This window comes from Galeopterus variegatus, unplaced genomic scaffold (assembly GCF_000696425.1).
Source record: "Galeopterus variegatus unplaced genomic scaffold, G_variegatus-3.0.2 Scaffold3112, whole genome shotgun sequence".
Lineage (NCBI taxonomy): Eukaryota > Metazoa > Chordata > Mammalia > Dermoptera > Cynocephalidae > Galeopterus > Galeopterus variegatus.
This window is the reverse complement of record NW_007729223.1, coordinates 52583-70122: the sequence shown is the minus strand read 5'-3', so window position 1 is coordinate 70122 and position 17540 is coordinate 52583. Positions and strand designations below refer to the sequence as shown.

Here is a 17540-nt window from a genome sequence, read left to right as displayed (position 1 = left end):
AAATTAGCAACTACAACAGCCTAATTTTGTCTCTTTCTCCCCCCAGTTCTGTGTCAGTCTCAATGTTTAGAAGAAATTCAGTTTTTGAGGATTTTTTTACTTCTTGTTATTTCCCAGGCAACATATAAATAAATTATCATGCCACTCTACTACAAAAAAATGTTTTAAAGTAATAATTTTTCTTCTCAGGCTATGCCAAAAAGAATGTGCAAAAATACAACACTTAAAATTTTAAAACACCTTTAAGAATCAGTAAGTATTTAAGATGATGGGTAAGTTAATTAGCCTAATTTGATTGTTCCACAATGTATATATGTATTGAAACATCACACTGTAACTTATAAATACATACAATTATTATTTGTCAATTAAAAAAATCTACACCACCACCTTTAAGCACTTAAGGTGCTTCTTCAGTTAAGTTCATTATAATAAAGAATTATAAAACAGAAGAGTCTAAATTTCAGAGGCAAAAATGAATGATTTATACCGTAATATTTTTAAATGTTTATCTTTAAGGAACAATTGTGGGAAAGTACTTTTTTTTTTTCCCCCCGCAAACTAAATTGTAAGTTAAATTCAGATTCCTGAAAGAGTGGCACGATCTTTTGTAGTTTTCTCTTTTTGCAATACCAATAATTGGTTTATGAGATGAACTGTTAACATAGATAATGAGTGAGATTATTTTCACTTAACAAAGTAGTAAATAAATGTAAGTGGACAGCTATACTCAGAAAAATGATTTCACTATGGAAATATATTAAAGGCTTATTAAAATTGTCCTTTCTTTTTCAGAAGAGAAAATAATTCCTTTTCAGTTTGGCTTTGAACACAGGATCTCTCTCCAAAATAAAACCTATTATTTTTAAGTTCACCTTTAAGTTAAAGACAATTTAATTTCTATAGTTTTACCTGAAGACTAATGATATCTGCATCACAGTTAACAATTTCTTCCATAATTCCCTTTTTCCTGTATTCCCAGTTTAATGCCCAGGATGGGCAATAGCCATATAGCTGCCGGGTGGCGTATTTATCACATAACACATTGTAACACATAACCGTGAATGATGCTAAGAAGTGGGAGAAAAAACAACAGACAAAAGGAAGAAAATTAGGCAACTTATTCTAAAGCACCTGTACACATACTCCAAACAACATGATTATAAAATACGTAGGGCAAAATTAAGATTTTGTTGAACTATATCTAATAAAATTTCATTAGAGTCCATCATACCAAAGTTATCTTACTAACTAGTCTAGAATTAGACTAAAAGTTCATATTTGAAATTTTTTTTTTTCCTTTTTGTCTTTTTTCGTGTCCAGCAACGGATCGCAACCCTCAGTGTCGCGCCCGCACCGGACCGGACCAGCAACGGGATCGCAACCCTCGGTGTTGCGCCCACACCTCGCTCAGCCAGTGAGCGGGAACCGGTCTGTATGTGGGATCTGAACCCTCGGCGGGAGCGCCGCCGCGCTCCTAAGCGGCGCACTGTAGCAGTGCGCCACCGGGCCGGCCCAATATATTTCAAATTTTTGAAAAATTTTATTTTAATGAATAAAAAATTAAAATTTTAAATCAGTGCTTATTTTTTGCATGTCATTTGCTGGGAAAAGCTTCTCTGTATAAATGAAAGAAAAGTAAATTTTAGTTTCATTCTAATTAAAGAGGTCTAATTTCATTACTTTTTATTAACAACATATCCATACTTAATACTTTTTTGGACGTCTTACTGTTCTCACTACTCTGAGCCAGAGAGTAGGAACTAACAAAGGTTAGTTATAAGACAATCCTTTCTGCCCATAAAATGTTCATTTCTAAAATAAAATTCTCATTTTAAAATATCCTTGAATTATAAAAGGTCTGTGAGAAAACTAATCTGCAGGTTTTACAAACTCCCCAAGTTTGATTCATATGCACATGCACGCTGAAGTCTGAAAAACCCTAATTTTTATCTATAACTCTCTAGCCTGGTTGCCCCATTAGAATCACTTTGTGTAGCTTTTTCTAAAAATGCTGATACCAAGGGCCTGACTGCAGACTAAGTCAGAATATTAGGATCTGGGTATTCATATTTTCAAAAAGCATCCCTGTTGATTACTAGCATCCCAGGGCAGACATTGTTCAGAATCATTTATTTAAATAAAATGTGAGGAATCCAAGGTGAAGTGACACTTGATGTTGGTTCAGTTTCAGAAGATGGGAAAAGTATAGTATTAAGAAAGACTCAGTTCACTGTTTCCCTGGGAGTCTGAATGGTGGCCATTTTGTACACTGGAGGCTAAATTTCAGTTTGAGTTGATACGTGTTCTCTAATTATTTATTTTGGAAATGACCCAGAAACATTTATAAGCCTCTACACACTGTGAAGTGAGCACCTTAAGTTCACCTTACTCTGCTTCTCTGTATTTGAAATGTCCTTTGGAAGTAAGGGGAAAAAAGGAAAGGCAGGTTGTCATTTGCTTCATTCAGATTTTTTCTAAGACTTTGTGAAGTGGGATTTTATACAGAAGGCTAGAGATTGCAATTTCTACGTTATATACAAAACTGTTTATATTGGTACCAATGCCTGAGAATGAACCACCAATTTTTTTTTTTCCTTTTTATCTTTTTTACTGACTGGTAACGGGATCGCAACCCTTGGTGTCACGCCCGCACCGGGGACCAGCAACGGGATCGCAACCCTCGGTGTTGCGCCCGCACCGCGCTCAGCCAGTGAGCGGGAACCGGTCTCCACATGGGATCCGAACCCTCGGTGGGAGCGCCGCCGCACTCCCAGGCAGCGCACTCTCCAGTGCGCCACCGGGCCGGCCCAAACCACCAATTTTTTTTTTCCTTTTTGTCTTTTTTCGTGTCCGGCAATGGATCGCAACCCTCAGTGTCGCGCCCGTACCGGACCGGGACTGGCAATGGGATCGCAACCCTCAGTGTCGCGCCCGCACCTCACTCAGCCAGTGAGCGGGAACCAGTCTGTATGTGGGATCCGAACCCTTGGCGGGAGCGCCGCTGCGCTCCCAAGCGACGCACTATAGCAGTGCACCACCAGGCCGGCCCAAACCACCAATTTTTAAACAGAAGTGAAAATTACCCAAATCACTATTATCACTACTCTTCTATACTCTGTTTCTATCTGGAACCTTTTTCACTATCTGGGCTTGATTCCTACATAGTTTATCATAATGGTTTTCTGGCTATAAATCACACTTAATTACATTAGCTATTACACACCTCCCCCTATGCATCAGAAGTAAAGGGCATTTTTTTTAAGGGGTGACACTAATCTTCTCTGCATCATTCCAATTTCCACATATGTGCTACCAAAGCAAGCATAATGCATTCTTAATATTTTTTTTTTAAGCATTCAGATTCAACTAAGGAAACACCATACATTTCAAGAAAAATCCATACTAGTTTTTCAATGATGAAAAACCTAAGAACACATTACTTTGAGAGTTAAGTATCTAATAAAACTTGTTTTTGTTTCTCCTTTTCTCACCAGAAATGTAGCTGTTCAATCTTAAGAAAGCTTTTCCTCACGATTATGTTTTCTCATGTGCAAATAGGGATTACTTTGAATAACTTGAAAATGGTGCTTATAATATCAGAAAAGGAATAATTAATTCACACTAGAGAAGGCTAAGGATAAAATAAATCCACCTAACTTAAGACTTTGTAGAAAACTTTATCAGGTATTCCTTTTATTTGAATATCAATGTACATCCTGATAATAGAGTGTTATTGACATAGTGCCTCCTATAACAGGTTGATACTGTGGCTCTAGAGTGTGGTGGTTTAAAAATTACCTCTGGAAGACACAAAAATGTATTATATATATATTTCTTAGTGTTATTAAAATGCAAATAGAACCATAAAGAAGTTACACTTCCCACACTTCCCAATACCAAAACAAATGATTTGTTCTGAATCTTCTTATTTCGTAACAACAAAAAGCCCAAAATTCACAAACCGAAGGGCTTTATATTGTTCAAAATGTGCATAATAAATTCTGTGATTTACCCTTTAAAAATTACTAAAGTAGCAGTGTTCCGTGACTGATTTAACCTTCATATTAAAATTTTCAGTTAAAATTCATATTAAAATTCAGTTAAAATTTTCCTTCATGTTAAAATTTTCATTTAATTTAAAAATAAAATTAGATATCATAAATATTATTACGCTTGCAATCTTTTTAAAAAATGCATTTGGAGAAACAATAATTCATAGCTTATTTTAAGTAGAATTCCCAAGCCTAAAATGTCTAATACATAGTAAGAAGCCCTACAAATGCCAAACTGTTACTGGCCCCCACAAAGAGATAAAGTTTTATATTTTCTACCTTACCATAGTTCTAAAAATACTAGCTTATCTCCTTACATTGCTTAAATATTCACTCTGTACCATTTCTACACCCCTGGACTGGTATCATATTTTGTTGCCAATGCAGTAAATATATACCTAGTCTAAATAATGCTTCTGGTAAGTGTTACTAGTCTACCTCTCAAGAAAGATAAAGTACCTAAGTAGTTTAAAATTTTTCAGAAGAAAATTCATTTTTACTAAAAATCACCTAATACCCTGTTGTGAATATGCCATTTGGAAAGCTGTATTACAAGAAATAATTTTAAAACCAAGAGCTGCATCACCGTGAAAGATACAAGATACTTGTACATAGGCTTATCTTAGTGTGAACTTAAACTTTTTTTAAGTCTATCCATCAGTATTTTTAAACTAATATACCCATGGGAGGTAAAATGAAGGCCTGTTAAATTATAGATCACGAAGCTCAAATTGCATTTTAAGTATTTCTGAAAAAAGTCAAAAAAGAACTGGAAAACTATTTACCTGATGGCAGAATTTGGTCTCGTTCCTTTAACGTAATCCATGGCCTCGGAGGAAGCTGCTCTGGATGTACTGAAAAAATATTTTGTAAACATAAGTTAATTTCACATGTTTCTAAAATCAGTATCATTTAGTTTATAATGTCAAGTCAATCTCTATTTTCTATTCAGCTGTAATTGCTCACAAACTGACTCAAAAATCTAATAACTTAATGAATATTTAGAAGCCAAAGGAAATTTAAGAAGAGTTATGCAGAGAACACAGACCTAATATAAGAAAAGGATATTAAGAAACTCACTGATGGCATTTCTACTTCTACGATATTTATGAAAAGTACCTATTTAAAATCTTAAGTAAAACCTGTGTCTTAATTACATATGTAAATTATGTTGACTCAGCCTTTTTCCCTGCTAGGAAATCAAAGCTATGTGAGATTCCAACACAATGATGAACTGAAACACTCAAACATCTTTAAACTAGAAACAAACAAACAAACAAACAAACAAACAAGACGCACTTATATGTATAATAAAAATTACTGAATTTTCTAATGGGTCTTTCATTTCCATACTCTCTTTGATAATGTCAATGCAAAGCAAGAGGTAAGAATAGAAATACATTGTATAGAAAAAAGGAAAGCACTGCACTATTTTCATGTTTCAAAAGACTACCCAAAGTATACTATTATGTTTCAACAGCCATACTTTTCCCAGAGAGAAATGAACATTATTTCACATATTACATATCTTGCCAGGAAAGAATGAAGGTTATCATAAGATGACAAACAAATCATCCAGCTGATTCAGTATACTGAATACAAGAAAGTAATCATGCTGGCTAGGAGTAACATGCTAGAATTTTGGCAACTGTTTCAAAAATGGAAAGCCAAATACAGAAATAGATTATACAATAAACAAGTCTTTCTTTCTTCTTTTGTTTTTGTTTCTGCTCCCACTTATGAATGACTAAATGCAATATTTCTCTTTCTGTACCTGGCTTATTTCACTTAACATAATCTTCTCTAATTACATCTATGTTGCTACCAATGACAGAATTTCATTCCTGTTTTTATGGCAGTAGTATTCCATTGTGTATATATACTACATTTTCCTTATGCAGTCGTCCATTGATAGACATTTAGGTTGGTTCCAACTCTTAGCTATGGTAAACAGAACTGCGATAAACATAGGAGTGCAGGTATCCCTTCAAGATGGTGATTTCCATTCCTCTGGGTATACACCCAGCAGCAGGATTGCTGGATTGTATGGAAGTTTTATCTGTAGATGTCTGAGGATACTCCATACTGTTTTCCATAACAGCTGCATTAAATTACCATTCCACCAACACTGTAGAAGGGTTCCCCTTTCTCCACATCCTCACCAGCATTTGTTATTCTGTCTTTATAACGGTCAGTCTAACTGATGTAAGATGATATCTCAATGTGGTTTTGGTTTGCATTTTCCTGATGCTTAGTGATGTTGAGCATTTTTTCATGTGTCTGTTGGCCATTTGTATATCTTGTTCACACTGTGTAATGATAAGAGTAAACAAAGAACTTTCCAGCTGTTGACATCCATATTAGCAAAATCTACCTAAGGTGGCTTGGTTAAAAACTCAAAAATTAAGAAACTCCTCAAAATAATACAAAGTAAGATAATTTCTACATTTCGGTGCTTCCCAAATATTAACTAACACATCACAATGTATCAGTACAAGTAAAATACATAGTATTCAACAACATAACCAAAGAGCCAAAAACATATAAAAGTTATCTTACCAGTAACCAGGGAAATTAAAAAGATGAGATAGTATTTTTTTACCCAAGTTGACACAAAATTTTTAAGTTTAATAATATCAAGGGTTGGGCCGGCCCCATGGTGCACTCGGGAGAGTGCAGAGCTGGGAGCGCAGTGGCGCTCCCGCCGCGGGTTCGGATCCTATATAGGGATGGCCGGTGCGCTCATTGGCTGGGCGCGGTGTGGACGGCACCAAGCCAAGGGTTGCGATCCCCTTACCGGTCACAAAAAAAGACAAAAAAAAAAAAAAAAAAAGTAATATCAAGGGTTGATGATGGTGATAAGAAACAGCTATTTGCATGTCTACCTGGTGGGGATATTAATGAGTACAGCTATCTACAGAACAAATTGACATCATCTTCTAAAATTTAAAACATCCATGGCCCTAAGACCTAGCAATTCTATTTCCTGGACTCAGCTCTACCTGCTTAAAGCAGCATTCAAAAAGATATTCACTACACCATTGTTTATAGTAGCAAAAGCAACAGTAAATGTCTACAATACAGTTTAAAAGAAAAAAGATATGTATGTGTTAAAGTGAAAAGATATCCCAGTACTGTTGAGTGAAAAGAACAGACATGATAAAATGTGATATATTTTATTAGAAAATTTAAAAACCACACAGTAACAGCAATAGTATAAAATTTCTACTGGTATAATTTTTGTATATAAATACCCACCAGAAAGCACAAGGATATACACCCAACTTACAAGTGTAATTACCTATATGAAGCGGACTGGAATTAAAGGTAGTGGTCAAAAATTTTTTTCTTTTCTTTTCTTTTCCTTTCTTTCTTTCTTTTTCTTTTTTTTGTCTTTTTTCGTGTCCGGCAACGGACCGCAACCCTCAGTGTCGCGCCCGTACCGGACCGGGACCAGCAACGGGATCGCAACCCTCGGTGCTGCGCCCGCCCCTCGCTCAGCCAGTGAGCGGGAACCGGTCTGTATGTGGGATCCGAACCCTCGGCGGGAGTGCCGCCATGCTCCCAAGCGGCGCACTGTAGCAGTGCGCCACCGGGCCGGCCCCCTTTCTTTCTTTCTTTTTTTTTTTTTTTAACAAAGAAGACAATATATCCATGTGAAACGTACACTTAAAATCATTTTTTTAAAGATGAAACTGCATGGCCAATGATATGAGAAAAGAAAGGAATAAAGAGTTATATAGGCTACTATAACATAAAATAAATATATTTGTGACCTAATCTGTCAAAGGGAACATCTCCAGGAAAGCCAGAGAGAGACAACCCATCCCACACCTCACACTGCCTAGCTGCAGTTGGTTTGATCTGCCCACAGTCAGCATGTCAGCTGAGCCTGGAAGGGGCAACAAAACCTACATGTTAAACCTAAACATTAAAGGGCAATTGTATGCTAAAGTTAAAGATTTTAAAAAGATCAAGAGTCTCCTAACATAATATCTAAAATGTTCAGAGTACAAATAAAAATCACTAGTCATACCAAGAAAATCACAACTTAAATCAGAAAAGACTATCAACAGACACAATACTGAGATGAATAAGATGTAGAGATTTCTAACAAAGATTTTAAAGTGGCCATCATAAAACTGCTTAAATAAAAAATTATAAATTCCCTTAAAACAAATGAAAAACTAGAAAACCCCAGCAGAAAGAAATAGTGTGTTGTTTTGTTTTTTTAAAAAAGAACCAAACCAAACAGAAATTATCAAACTGAAAAATACAATAACCAAAATTTTAAAACTTATTGGAAGGACACAATAATAGAGATAAATCAGTGAACCTGAGAACAAATTAATAGAACTTAGTCAATCTAAACAAAAAGAAAATAGACTGAAAAAAATGAACAGAGCTTGAAGAATTTTGATGATAACAAAAGATCTAAATTCATACCATCAAAGTTCCAGAAGGAGAGCAGAAAGAACATGAGGCTGAAGAAGTATTCTAAGAGATAACAGCTGAACATTTCCCAATTTAAATGAAAAACATAAACCTGCAAATTCAAGAAGGTGAGCAAACTTCAAGTATAATAAACTCAGAGAAACCCACACCAAGACATATCATAATTAAACTTCTGAAAACTAAAGAAAGAACCTTAGAAGCATCAGAGAAAGACAATGCATTACCTACAGGTGAACACCAATTTGAAGGACACCAGATTTCTTTTCTGAAACCATGAAAGCCCAGGAAGTGGTACATTTTTCAAGGGCTAAAAGAAAAGAACTATCAACTGCAAATTCTGATTTCAGCAAAATTACCCTTCAGAAATCAAGGGGAATTAAAGATGTTAACAGACAAGGGAAAACTAAGACTTTACCACTAGGAGACCAGCCCTTAAACAATGGCTAAAGAAAGCTCACTGAACAGCAAGGAAAATATAACAGAAGAACAAATAGAACATCAAAAAGGAAAGAACAAAGAATGGGTAAAATCAGGAGGAGGAAATATAATAGATCATCCTTTCCCCCATCAGTTTCTTAAATCATATGTGATGGCTGAAGCAAAAATTATAATAACATCTGTTGCTCGGTGTAGGTATCTATTATTTTCTAAATACACAAATTAAAAGACAGTAGAATCTTAGCAAAATGAATAATAATGACACGTGACTTAACTCTATGTTAACTACAAGAAATTCATTTCAAATACAATATAGGAAAGTTGAAAGTAAGAGGATGAAAAAGATACAGCATGGTAACATCAACCAAAAAAAAGGAGAGTAGCTATATTAATATCAGATAAAGTAGATTTCAGGGCAAAGAAAAATACATAATGATAAAATGATCAATCCACTAAGATGTAGCAATCCTAAACATGTATATACCAAACAACAGACCTTAAAAATATCTAAAGCAAAAACTGACAGAACTGAAAGGAGGAACAAACAAACCCATAATTATAGTTGGGAATTCCAACACCCCAGTATCAGCATTTGATAGGACTATTATGTAGAAAATTAGAAAAGATATAGAAGAATCGCATACTAAGAACCAACATGATCTAATAAACGTTTCTAGAATATTTCACCCAACAACTATAGAATATACATTTTTCTCAAGAACTCACAGAACATTCACCAAGCTTGACAATATCCTGGGTCATAAGACAGACCTCAACACATTTAAAAGAACTGAAATAATGCAGAATATGTTTCCTAACTGGTCCCAAATTGTTATCAAATAATAAATCAACAGAAAGACAACTGGAAAAACTTAAAATACTTGTAAATTAAATAATACACTTCTAAATAATCCATGAATCAAACAGGAAATCTCAAAGAAAATTAAAATAACAACACTGAACTAAAGGAAAATAAAAATATAACATATCAAAACTTATGGGGTGTAGCTTGCTGACAGGCAAATTTATAGTGCTGCATGCTTACATTAAAAAAAGAAAAAAATTCTCAAGTCAATAATCTAAGTGTCCATCTCAAACAAAAAAAAAAGAACAAAATAAACCCAAAGCAAGTAGGAGAAAGGAAATAATAAGATACAGAGATAAAAAGGTTAAACATAAAAGAAAAGAAAAAGATATACAATTAAAATTCAAACCAAAGGAGAAGTCATGTAGCTATTTTTTTCATACAGCTATAGTAATACCAAAGTAAATTTTAAAGAGCAGCACAAAAACAAAAGGTTTAAACAACCAGGAAAATAAAACACATAAAAATATACCCTTTAGTATATATAATTTAAAAGCTGAAAGAACTACAAGAAATAAGCAAATCTACAATCAAAATGGGAGATTTTAATATAGCTCTCTCAATAATGAATTGCATAAATAATCATTAAGTATATATAACACAGACAACAAAATAACCAACTAAATACTGCACCAAACAACTTCAGAAGGCACAGACTTTAAGTGCACACATAACATTCACAAAAATTAAGCATGTGCTGTAAATAAATAACACATTTTAAATATTTAAATCAGAATGTTCTCTGACAACAATGGAATTCAGCAAGGAATCTATGACAAAGGAAACTCTCCTGAAAATAAAGAAATAAACTTCTCAGCAACTCAAAGGTCAAAGAAGAAATGATGAGGGCTATTAGAAAACATGCTGAATTAAATTATAACAAAAATAATACAAATTAAAACTTGTGCGATGCAACTAAATGCCATGTTTAGAGGGAGATTTATAAATGAATACATTGGGGGAAAAAGAAAAATTAGAAATTAATTATTTAGGTGCTCATCCTAAGCTATAAAAAGAACAGTACATGAAACCCAAAGAAAGCAGAAAGAATGAAAAAATAAAAATAAGAAATGATATTGAAAACAAACACATAATGAGGAAGACCAATAAAGATAAAAGTTATTTCTTTTTTTTCCCAAAGAAAATACTGATAAATTCCTCTGCAAGACTTCACAAGAAGTAAACAGAGGCAACACAAACTAATATCTGGAATGGAAAGAGACATCACTATATGGCCTAGGAATATTAAAATATCATAAGAAGATATTTTGAGCAATTTTATGCTAATGAATTTAAAGATTAAGGTAAAATGGTCAAATTCCAGAAAACACAACTTTCAGAAACTGAGAGAGAAATGTAAATCAAAATAGTACTATAGTTATTGAAGAAATTAATTCAGTATTTTAAAACTTCCTACAAAGAAAACCCAGGCCCAGATGTATTCTACCAAACATTTAAGAAACGAAACATATCAATCTTTGTAAACGCTAAAACAATAAACTCCCAAACATAAAAAAGGAGAAAATGCTTCAACAAATTTTATGAAGCCAATATAATATTAATATCAATACTTGACAAGCACACTGAAGGAAGAAAATCATTGGCCAATCTCACTCATAAACACAGATGCAAAAAATCTTAAGTAAAATATTAGCAAACTGAATCTAGGGATATATAAAAAGGATAACAGTACAATATGTTATAACTTATTTGAGTTTATTCCAGGAATACAAAGGTATTCTAACATATGAAAAACAACCAACATAATTACCATATTAACAAAATCAAGAATAAAAATCATCCATATCTTGATAGAGAAAAAACATTTGACAAAATTCAATATCTACTCACATTTTTAAAAATCTCCTAGCAACCTAGGAATAGAAGAAAATTTCCTTAATCTGATAAAGTTTATCTACATAAAAACTTTAGGGCCGGCCCGGTGGCGCACTGCTACAGTGCGCCGCTTGGGAGTGCGGCGGCGCGCTCCCGCCGAGGGTTCGGATCCCACATACAGACCGGTTCCTGCTCACTGGCTGAGCGAGGTGTGGGCGCAACACCGAGGGCTGCAATCCCGTTGCTGGTCCCGGTCCCATACGGGCGCAGCACTGAGGGTTGCGATCCATTGCCGGACACGGAAAAAAGACAAAAAGGGAAAAAAAAAAAAACATACGGGCGCAACACTGAGGGTTGCGATCCATTGCCGGACACGGAAAAAAGACAAAAAGGGAAAAAAAAAAAAAAACTTTAATGAACACCATACGTAATTGTAAAATGTTAACTGATAATAAATTATGGGACAAAGATGCCCATTACCACCACTTTCAGTTAGCATTTTACTGGTGGCCTTAGCAAGTGCAATAAGAAAAATAAATTTAAATAGTAAGGATTGAAAGGAGAGTAATAAAATTGTCATTATTTGCAGGTTATATGATTGTACAAATTGAAATAAAAATGTATTAGGATTAAAAGCAGTTTAGCAAAGTAGTTGAATATGTATTTTAGCATGGCATTTAGTAGCAAGTGTTTAGCAAGTTGGATGAATACCAATAGATATACAAAATTCAATTGTATTCCATAAATCAGTAACAACCATTAAAATCATAAGATTTATTTTTAAGGAGACTATTTATAAAAACATTAAAAAGGCAAAACTTAAAATAAATGTAATATAAAATGTGCAAGACCACTACTAGAAACCTAAACTCAATACTCAGAGAACTTATAGAAGGCACAATAAATGGAAGAATAAGACTGAGGTTTGTAAACATGTCAATTCTTTCCAAAGCAACCTATAGATTCAATATATTCCCAAATAAAATCCCTACATTTTGCAGAGGGTAGAGATTTAAAAACCTGATTCTAAAAATTTTAATAAAAGTACAAGGTAAATAAAGCAAGGAGCCAAAGGTAGTCAAGACTCTTTAAAATAAGATCAAGGCAGAAGATGTACTATACTGGATCTCAAAGACTTTTTTATAAAGCTACCATAACTAGAGACAAAACAATACTGCCAGAAAGTATAACAACAGTACCATAAAGACTAATAGAAGAAAACTCAGTGTCAATACAATATACATATGGAAAAGTCATGAAACTTAACTCCTACCTTGCACAAACATTAATTCCAGGAAGGTTATAGTTCTAAATGTTGCAAGTAAAAAATCAGAGTTTCTAAATAATAACATAAGAGAACACACTCATGATCATGTGGTAGGGAAAAATCCTTGAAGAAGACACAAAAGCAGTACCCTAACAAAAAAGGTTGATAAACTGAAGTATTTGCAACACATGTACCAACAGACAGCTTATATCTAAAATATATGAAGAACTTCTTAAAAATTACACACACATATCACACACATGCCATATGGCTGGGTCAACTGGCTACATCTATACTGACAAGAGAAATATTTAATTTTAAAGCAAGTTGGAAATGGCATACACAAGTTATGTACACAGTTTAATTAAACTGACACATATTCCTAAATCCTTACTTAAAAAACTTCTGTAAGATTTACTTACTTCTCTTCCATCCATCAACTTTTTAGTCTTTTTAGCCAAAAACATTTCAGATAATATTAATTTTGTTTTACCTTATTGTAAACCTTATTTGTGTTAGACGGAAGGAGTAGATAGGTATATCTTTTATGATGGAGAGAATTAAAAAAAGAGTACAGTCAAAATATTGTGATTATGGTCTTTATGCTGGAACTTTAGATTTCTCTAGCTGTTTCAGAATTCTGTATTTTAGAAAGGTATTATTCTAAGAAAAATATCTCAATTTAGTAGTACCGCTACAATTTTACCCACATTTTGAGTACTTAAGCAAACACACAAGAAAAATTAAGTTGAATACTAAGCCTTAGTATACAAGAGGTTTTCAAAAAGTTCATGGAAAGATTCATATTATCTCTTAATACTACTTTTCCATAAACTTTTTGAAGTACCCTTGTATAAAAAAATCTTCCATTTGGAATATTACTATTTTAGTTAGATAACCCTAATGTTATTACTCAAAAGCCTGCTTGAAAATTTTTCACAAATGTGGAGTGAATCAAACTGACATTTCATTCATAAAATAGGTGTCAGATGTGTGGTTTCCAAGTAATTTGGATCAAATTCAAACAACTATACGAGGGGTCTTCAAAAAGTTCATAGAGGGGGCTGGCCTATTATCTCAGTTGGTTAGAGCACAGTGTTGTAACGCCAAGGACAAGGGTTCAGAATCCCATATTGGCCAGCCACCAAAACAAAAACTTCACAGAAAGACTGTATTATCTTTTAATTCTATTTTTCCATGAATGTTTTGAGATTCTCTCATTTATGTTTGTGATTAAGAGCAAGGCAAACTTAGGTTCATAGCTCTGACATTAATTAGCTGTTTGTAAATTAGTCTCTGAATGTCAGAATTTATATCTGTAAAATGTTAGTAAAAAATCCTACCTCATAGGTTCCTAGAAAGATAAAACAAAATAACATAGCTAAAGCTCCTAGCATAGGGCTTTGTAAATAGAAAGCACTCAGTACTATATGAAAAGAATACTGTCTGACTACCATGGAATATACTAACGGCAGGAATTACGAACTTGTCAACAATTATAAAAAATGGCTACATGCTCTTGAGCAACATGGGATACTAACAATTAGCTGGTAATAATATCTGTAGAGTTTGCTTTACTGCTTTATCGTTAATACTTACCTGCAAGATTGTCAAGCATGAAGTTCAGTAGCTTTCGGGTTCCATCTGGGTCCTGGTATAAGTTGAGAATATCCTGTGATAAAGGATTGCCTAAAGGAGAGGACAAAAATAAAACCTGTAAGACTTACAACTGCAACAAGATGGAAATGTATACAGTAAAACAAAATGCCAATTTTCTAAATTGATTTCTACCGTATTTATTCTGTTACTTACATTTAAAGAAATATGAATTTAAAGAAATACTCTGTTAGGACACTCAAAGAAAAACTTCAAAAGAATTATTTTTTTCAGATTTAACTGTTTATACTGTGTACTTAAAGTTTGGGCTTGTCAAAAACACATATATACACACATACATAAACACATATATTAATCTTGGTCAATTCTAAATTAATATCACAATCTAGCAGCTTGAAGTAACCCTACAGATTCTACATTTATTTTTGAAGACAGCATTCCAACTGAAAGATAAACAGACCTATATGAGAAAAAATGAGTAATATTATAAAGAAGGAGTCTTCTTAGTTAAAATATTTATATTACATATGCGGAAAAGGAAGTTATTTCAAGTGAGAAGAAAATCTGTTACCAAGAAGAGTTAGTCAAATGTGAGAGGCAGGGCCGAGCCCGTGGCGCACTCGGGAGAGTACGGCGCTGGGAGCGCAGCAGCGCTCCCGCCGCGGGTTCGGATCCTATATAGGGATGACCGGTTCGCTCACAGAGCTCACTGGCTGAGCGCGGTGCGGCCAGTCCCAAAAAGGACAAAAAAAAATGTGAGAGGCAAATAAGAATTTGGTTATGACAGTAATCAAGAATATGAGTACTGGGCCGGCCCGGTGGCGCACTGTAGTGCGCCGCTTGGGAAGCATGGCGGCGCTCCCGCCCGAGGGTTCGGATCCCACATACAGACCGGTTCCTGCTCACTGGCTGAGCGAGGTGCGGGAGCAACACCGAGGGTTGTGATCCCGTAGCCACAGTGAGCGAGGTGCGGGAGCAACACCGAGGGTTGCGATTCCGTAGCCGGTCCCGATCCGGTACGGGGGCAACACTGAGGGTTGCGATCCGTTGCCGGACACGGAAAAAGACAAAAGGCAAAAAAAAAACAAAAAAAAAAACCCAAGGCATTGAGTACTCACAGTACAAATTTATCAAACACCAAAAAACTACCTATGTTAACAAACTATATAGACCCTTAAGAAATAAAGGAGGTATTCATAAAGATAAGCATGTAACAAAAGTCTAACATTCAGATTTGAAAAAACAAAAAACACAGAACTTCTAGAAATGAAGGTTCTAAATACAAACCAACCAAACTTTCAATGTAACACACACCCACAAAAACAGCTAAACTTTTTAAAAAATAATCAACCAAATGTTGGAAAGAATGTGGAGTGTCTGGAACTCTTACTGGCAAAGTGTAAATGGTACAACTATATTGAAAGTCTGGTTGGTAGTTTCCAATTGACTTGAAAATGGGAAAAGGAAACTTCCTGGGGTGATGGAATTGCTCTATATCTTGAGCTAGGCGCTGGTTACACAGGTGTACACCTTTATCAAAATTAGTTAAAGCTGGATACTTAAATATCTGGGTATTTTAATGTTTGTAATTATAACTCAAAGTAGTAGGAGGAAAAAATCTTGATGAATGAGTTAGGCAGTAGATCAGACACATATGAAATCAGTGAACAGGAAAAATATACTCACAGAAATTAGCCAAAATGCATCACTGAGATTCAAAAAGATGGGAAACATGACATAGTAAAAGATATGGAAGTTAGAATAAGAAAGCTTAAAAAATATGAAATTAGAGTTCAAAAAGAGAACAGGACTTCGGTTTCTGCTCCAACATGTAAACAGAATGAAAGTTGTCACTCCTGTTCTTACAAGTGAAGTCACAGACAAACTGCTGCTCCAAACACAAAAAAAGCACATATGAAGAATCATAGTTTACAGGTAACAGAAGCCTATAGCTGGAATTTCTATCAGTAGGAGCACTTTAAACTGTAATTGACAAATTGCTGGAGGCTCAGTGTACATTAGCTTGAGAGTTAAAAACTCCAAGGGGGCCCACTCTTAGGGGCCCCACACTCCTAAGTTTTACTTCCAGGAATCCCACCAGGTACTCACTGTGAAGACTGGAGAAAAATTCCCTCATGCTCCCAACGGGAGGCTGGGAAAAATAATATTCTCCTAAATCCTGCCATCGAGTGAAACTATTTTACAGCATCTGTTTTATGAAAGCCTAACAGACCCGGTAGAAGGGAAATACACAACTCCAGCCCCCTCTATCCTTCAACCTGGGGTAGGGAAATACCCAGTGGAGGCTCACTAAAAGACTGAGACCTAAACATAGGACTATTACTCTCCTTCTACACCTTACCACTACATCAGTAAATCTCCTGTATAATAACAGAGGATTACAGCTGAAAGAACACAAGCTTCAGGCCCTATTTAAGGAGTCTAAAAGAAACCTAAAAGACAACAGAAGAGATAAAAACACTTGAGGACATTTTAATCTCTGAATCCATAGCTATAGCAAACAGTAAACACATCAAACTACTAGCCAGAAAGAGAGATTAAAGAGATTAGAAGAGGCAATATTTGAAGAGGAAAAGGCTGCAAATTTTCAAAAGCTAGTTTTTTTTTTAAAAAAAAGAAACTGATACAAGAAGCACAATATATTCACAGTAAGAGGTTTACAAAAGGATTTCATTTAACTAAAATACATTGTAGTGCAAACTAGAGGATGCCAATGACAAATAGAAAACTTTAAAACTAGATGGGGGAAAGGACCAGTCCCTTCAAAACAATAAACATGAAAATAACAACAAGCTTCAAAAGCAACAATGGAGGGGCTGGCCCATGGCTCACTCGGGAGAGTGCGGTGCTGATAACACCAAGGCCACGATTTCGGATCCCATATAGGGATGGCCAGTTAGCTCACTGGGTGAGCGTGGTGCTGATAACACCAAGTCAAGAGTTAAGATCCCCTTACCAGTCATCTTTAAAAAAAAAAAAAAAAAAA

The 17540-nt window shown here is 34.8% G+C and overlaps 1 protein-coding gene across 1 annotated transcript in view; it reads right to left on the bottom strand.

Annotated features, from left to right (window-relative positions):
* The window catches only part of CNOT6L (CCR4-NOT transcription complex, subunit 6-like), a 58205-nt gene that overhangs the window by 23061 nt on the left and 17604 nt on the right, over nucleotides 1–17540 (bottom strand). The window contains exons 3-5 of the mRNA XM_008583982.1: nucleotides 14516–14605; nucleotides 4841–4909; nucleotides 913–1070 (exon numbers count right to left, since the gene is read on the bottom strand). Coding sequence (XP_008582204.1) covers nucleotides 913–1070; nucleotides 4841–4909; nucleotides 14516–14605 — 317 coding nt within the window. The remainder of the gene's footprint in view (nucleotides 1–912; nucleotides 1071–4840; nucleotides 4910–14515; nucleotides 14606–17540) is intronic.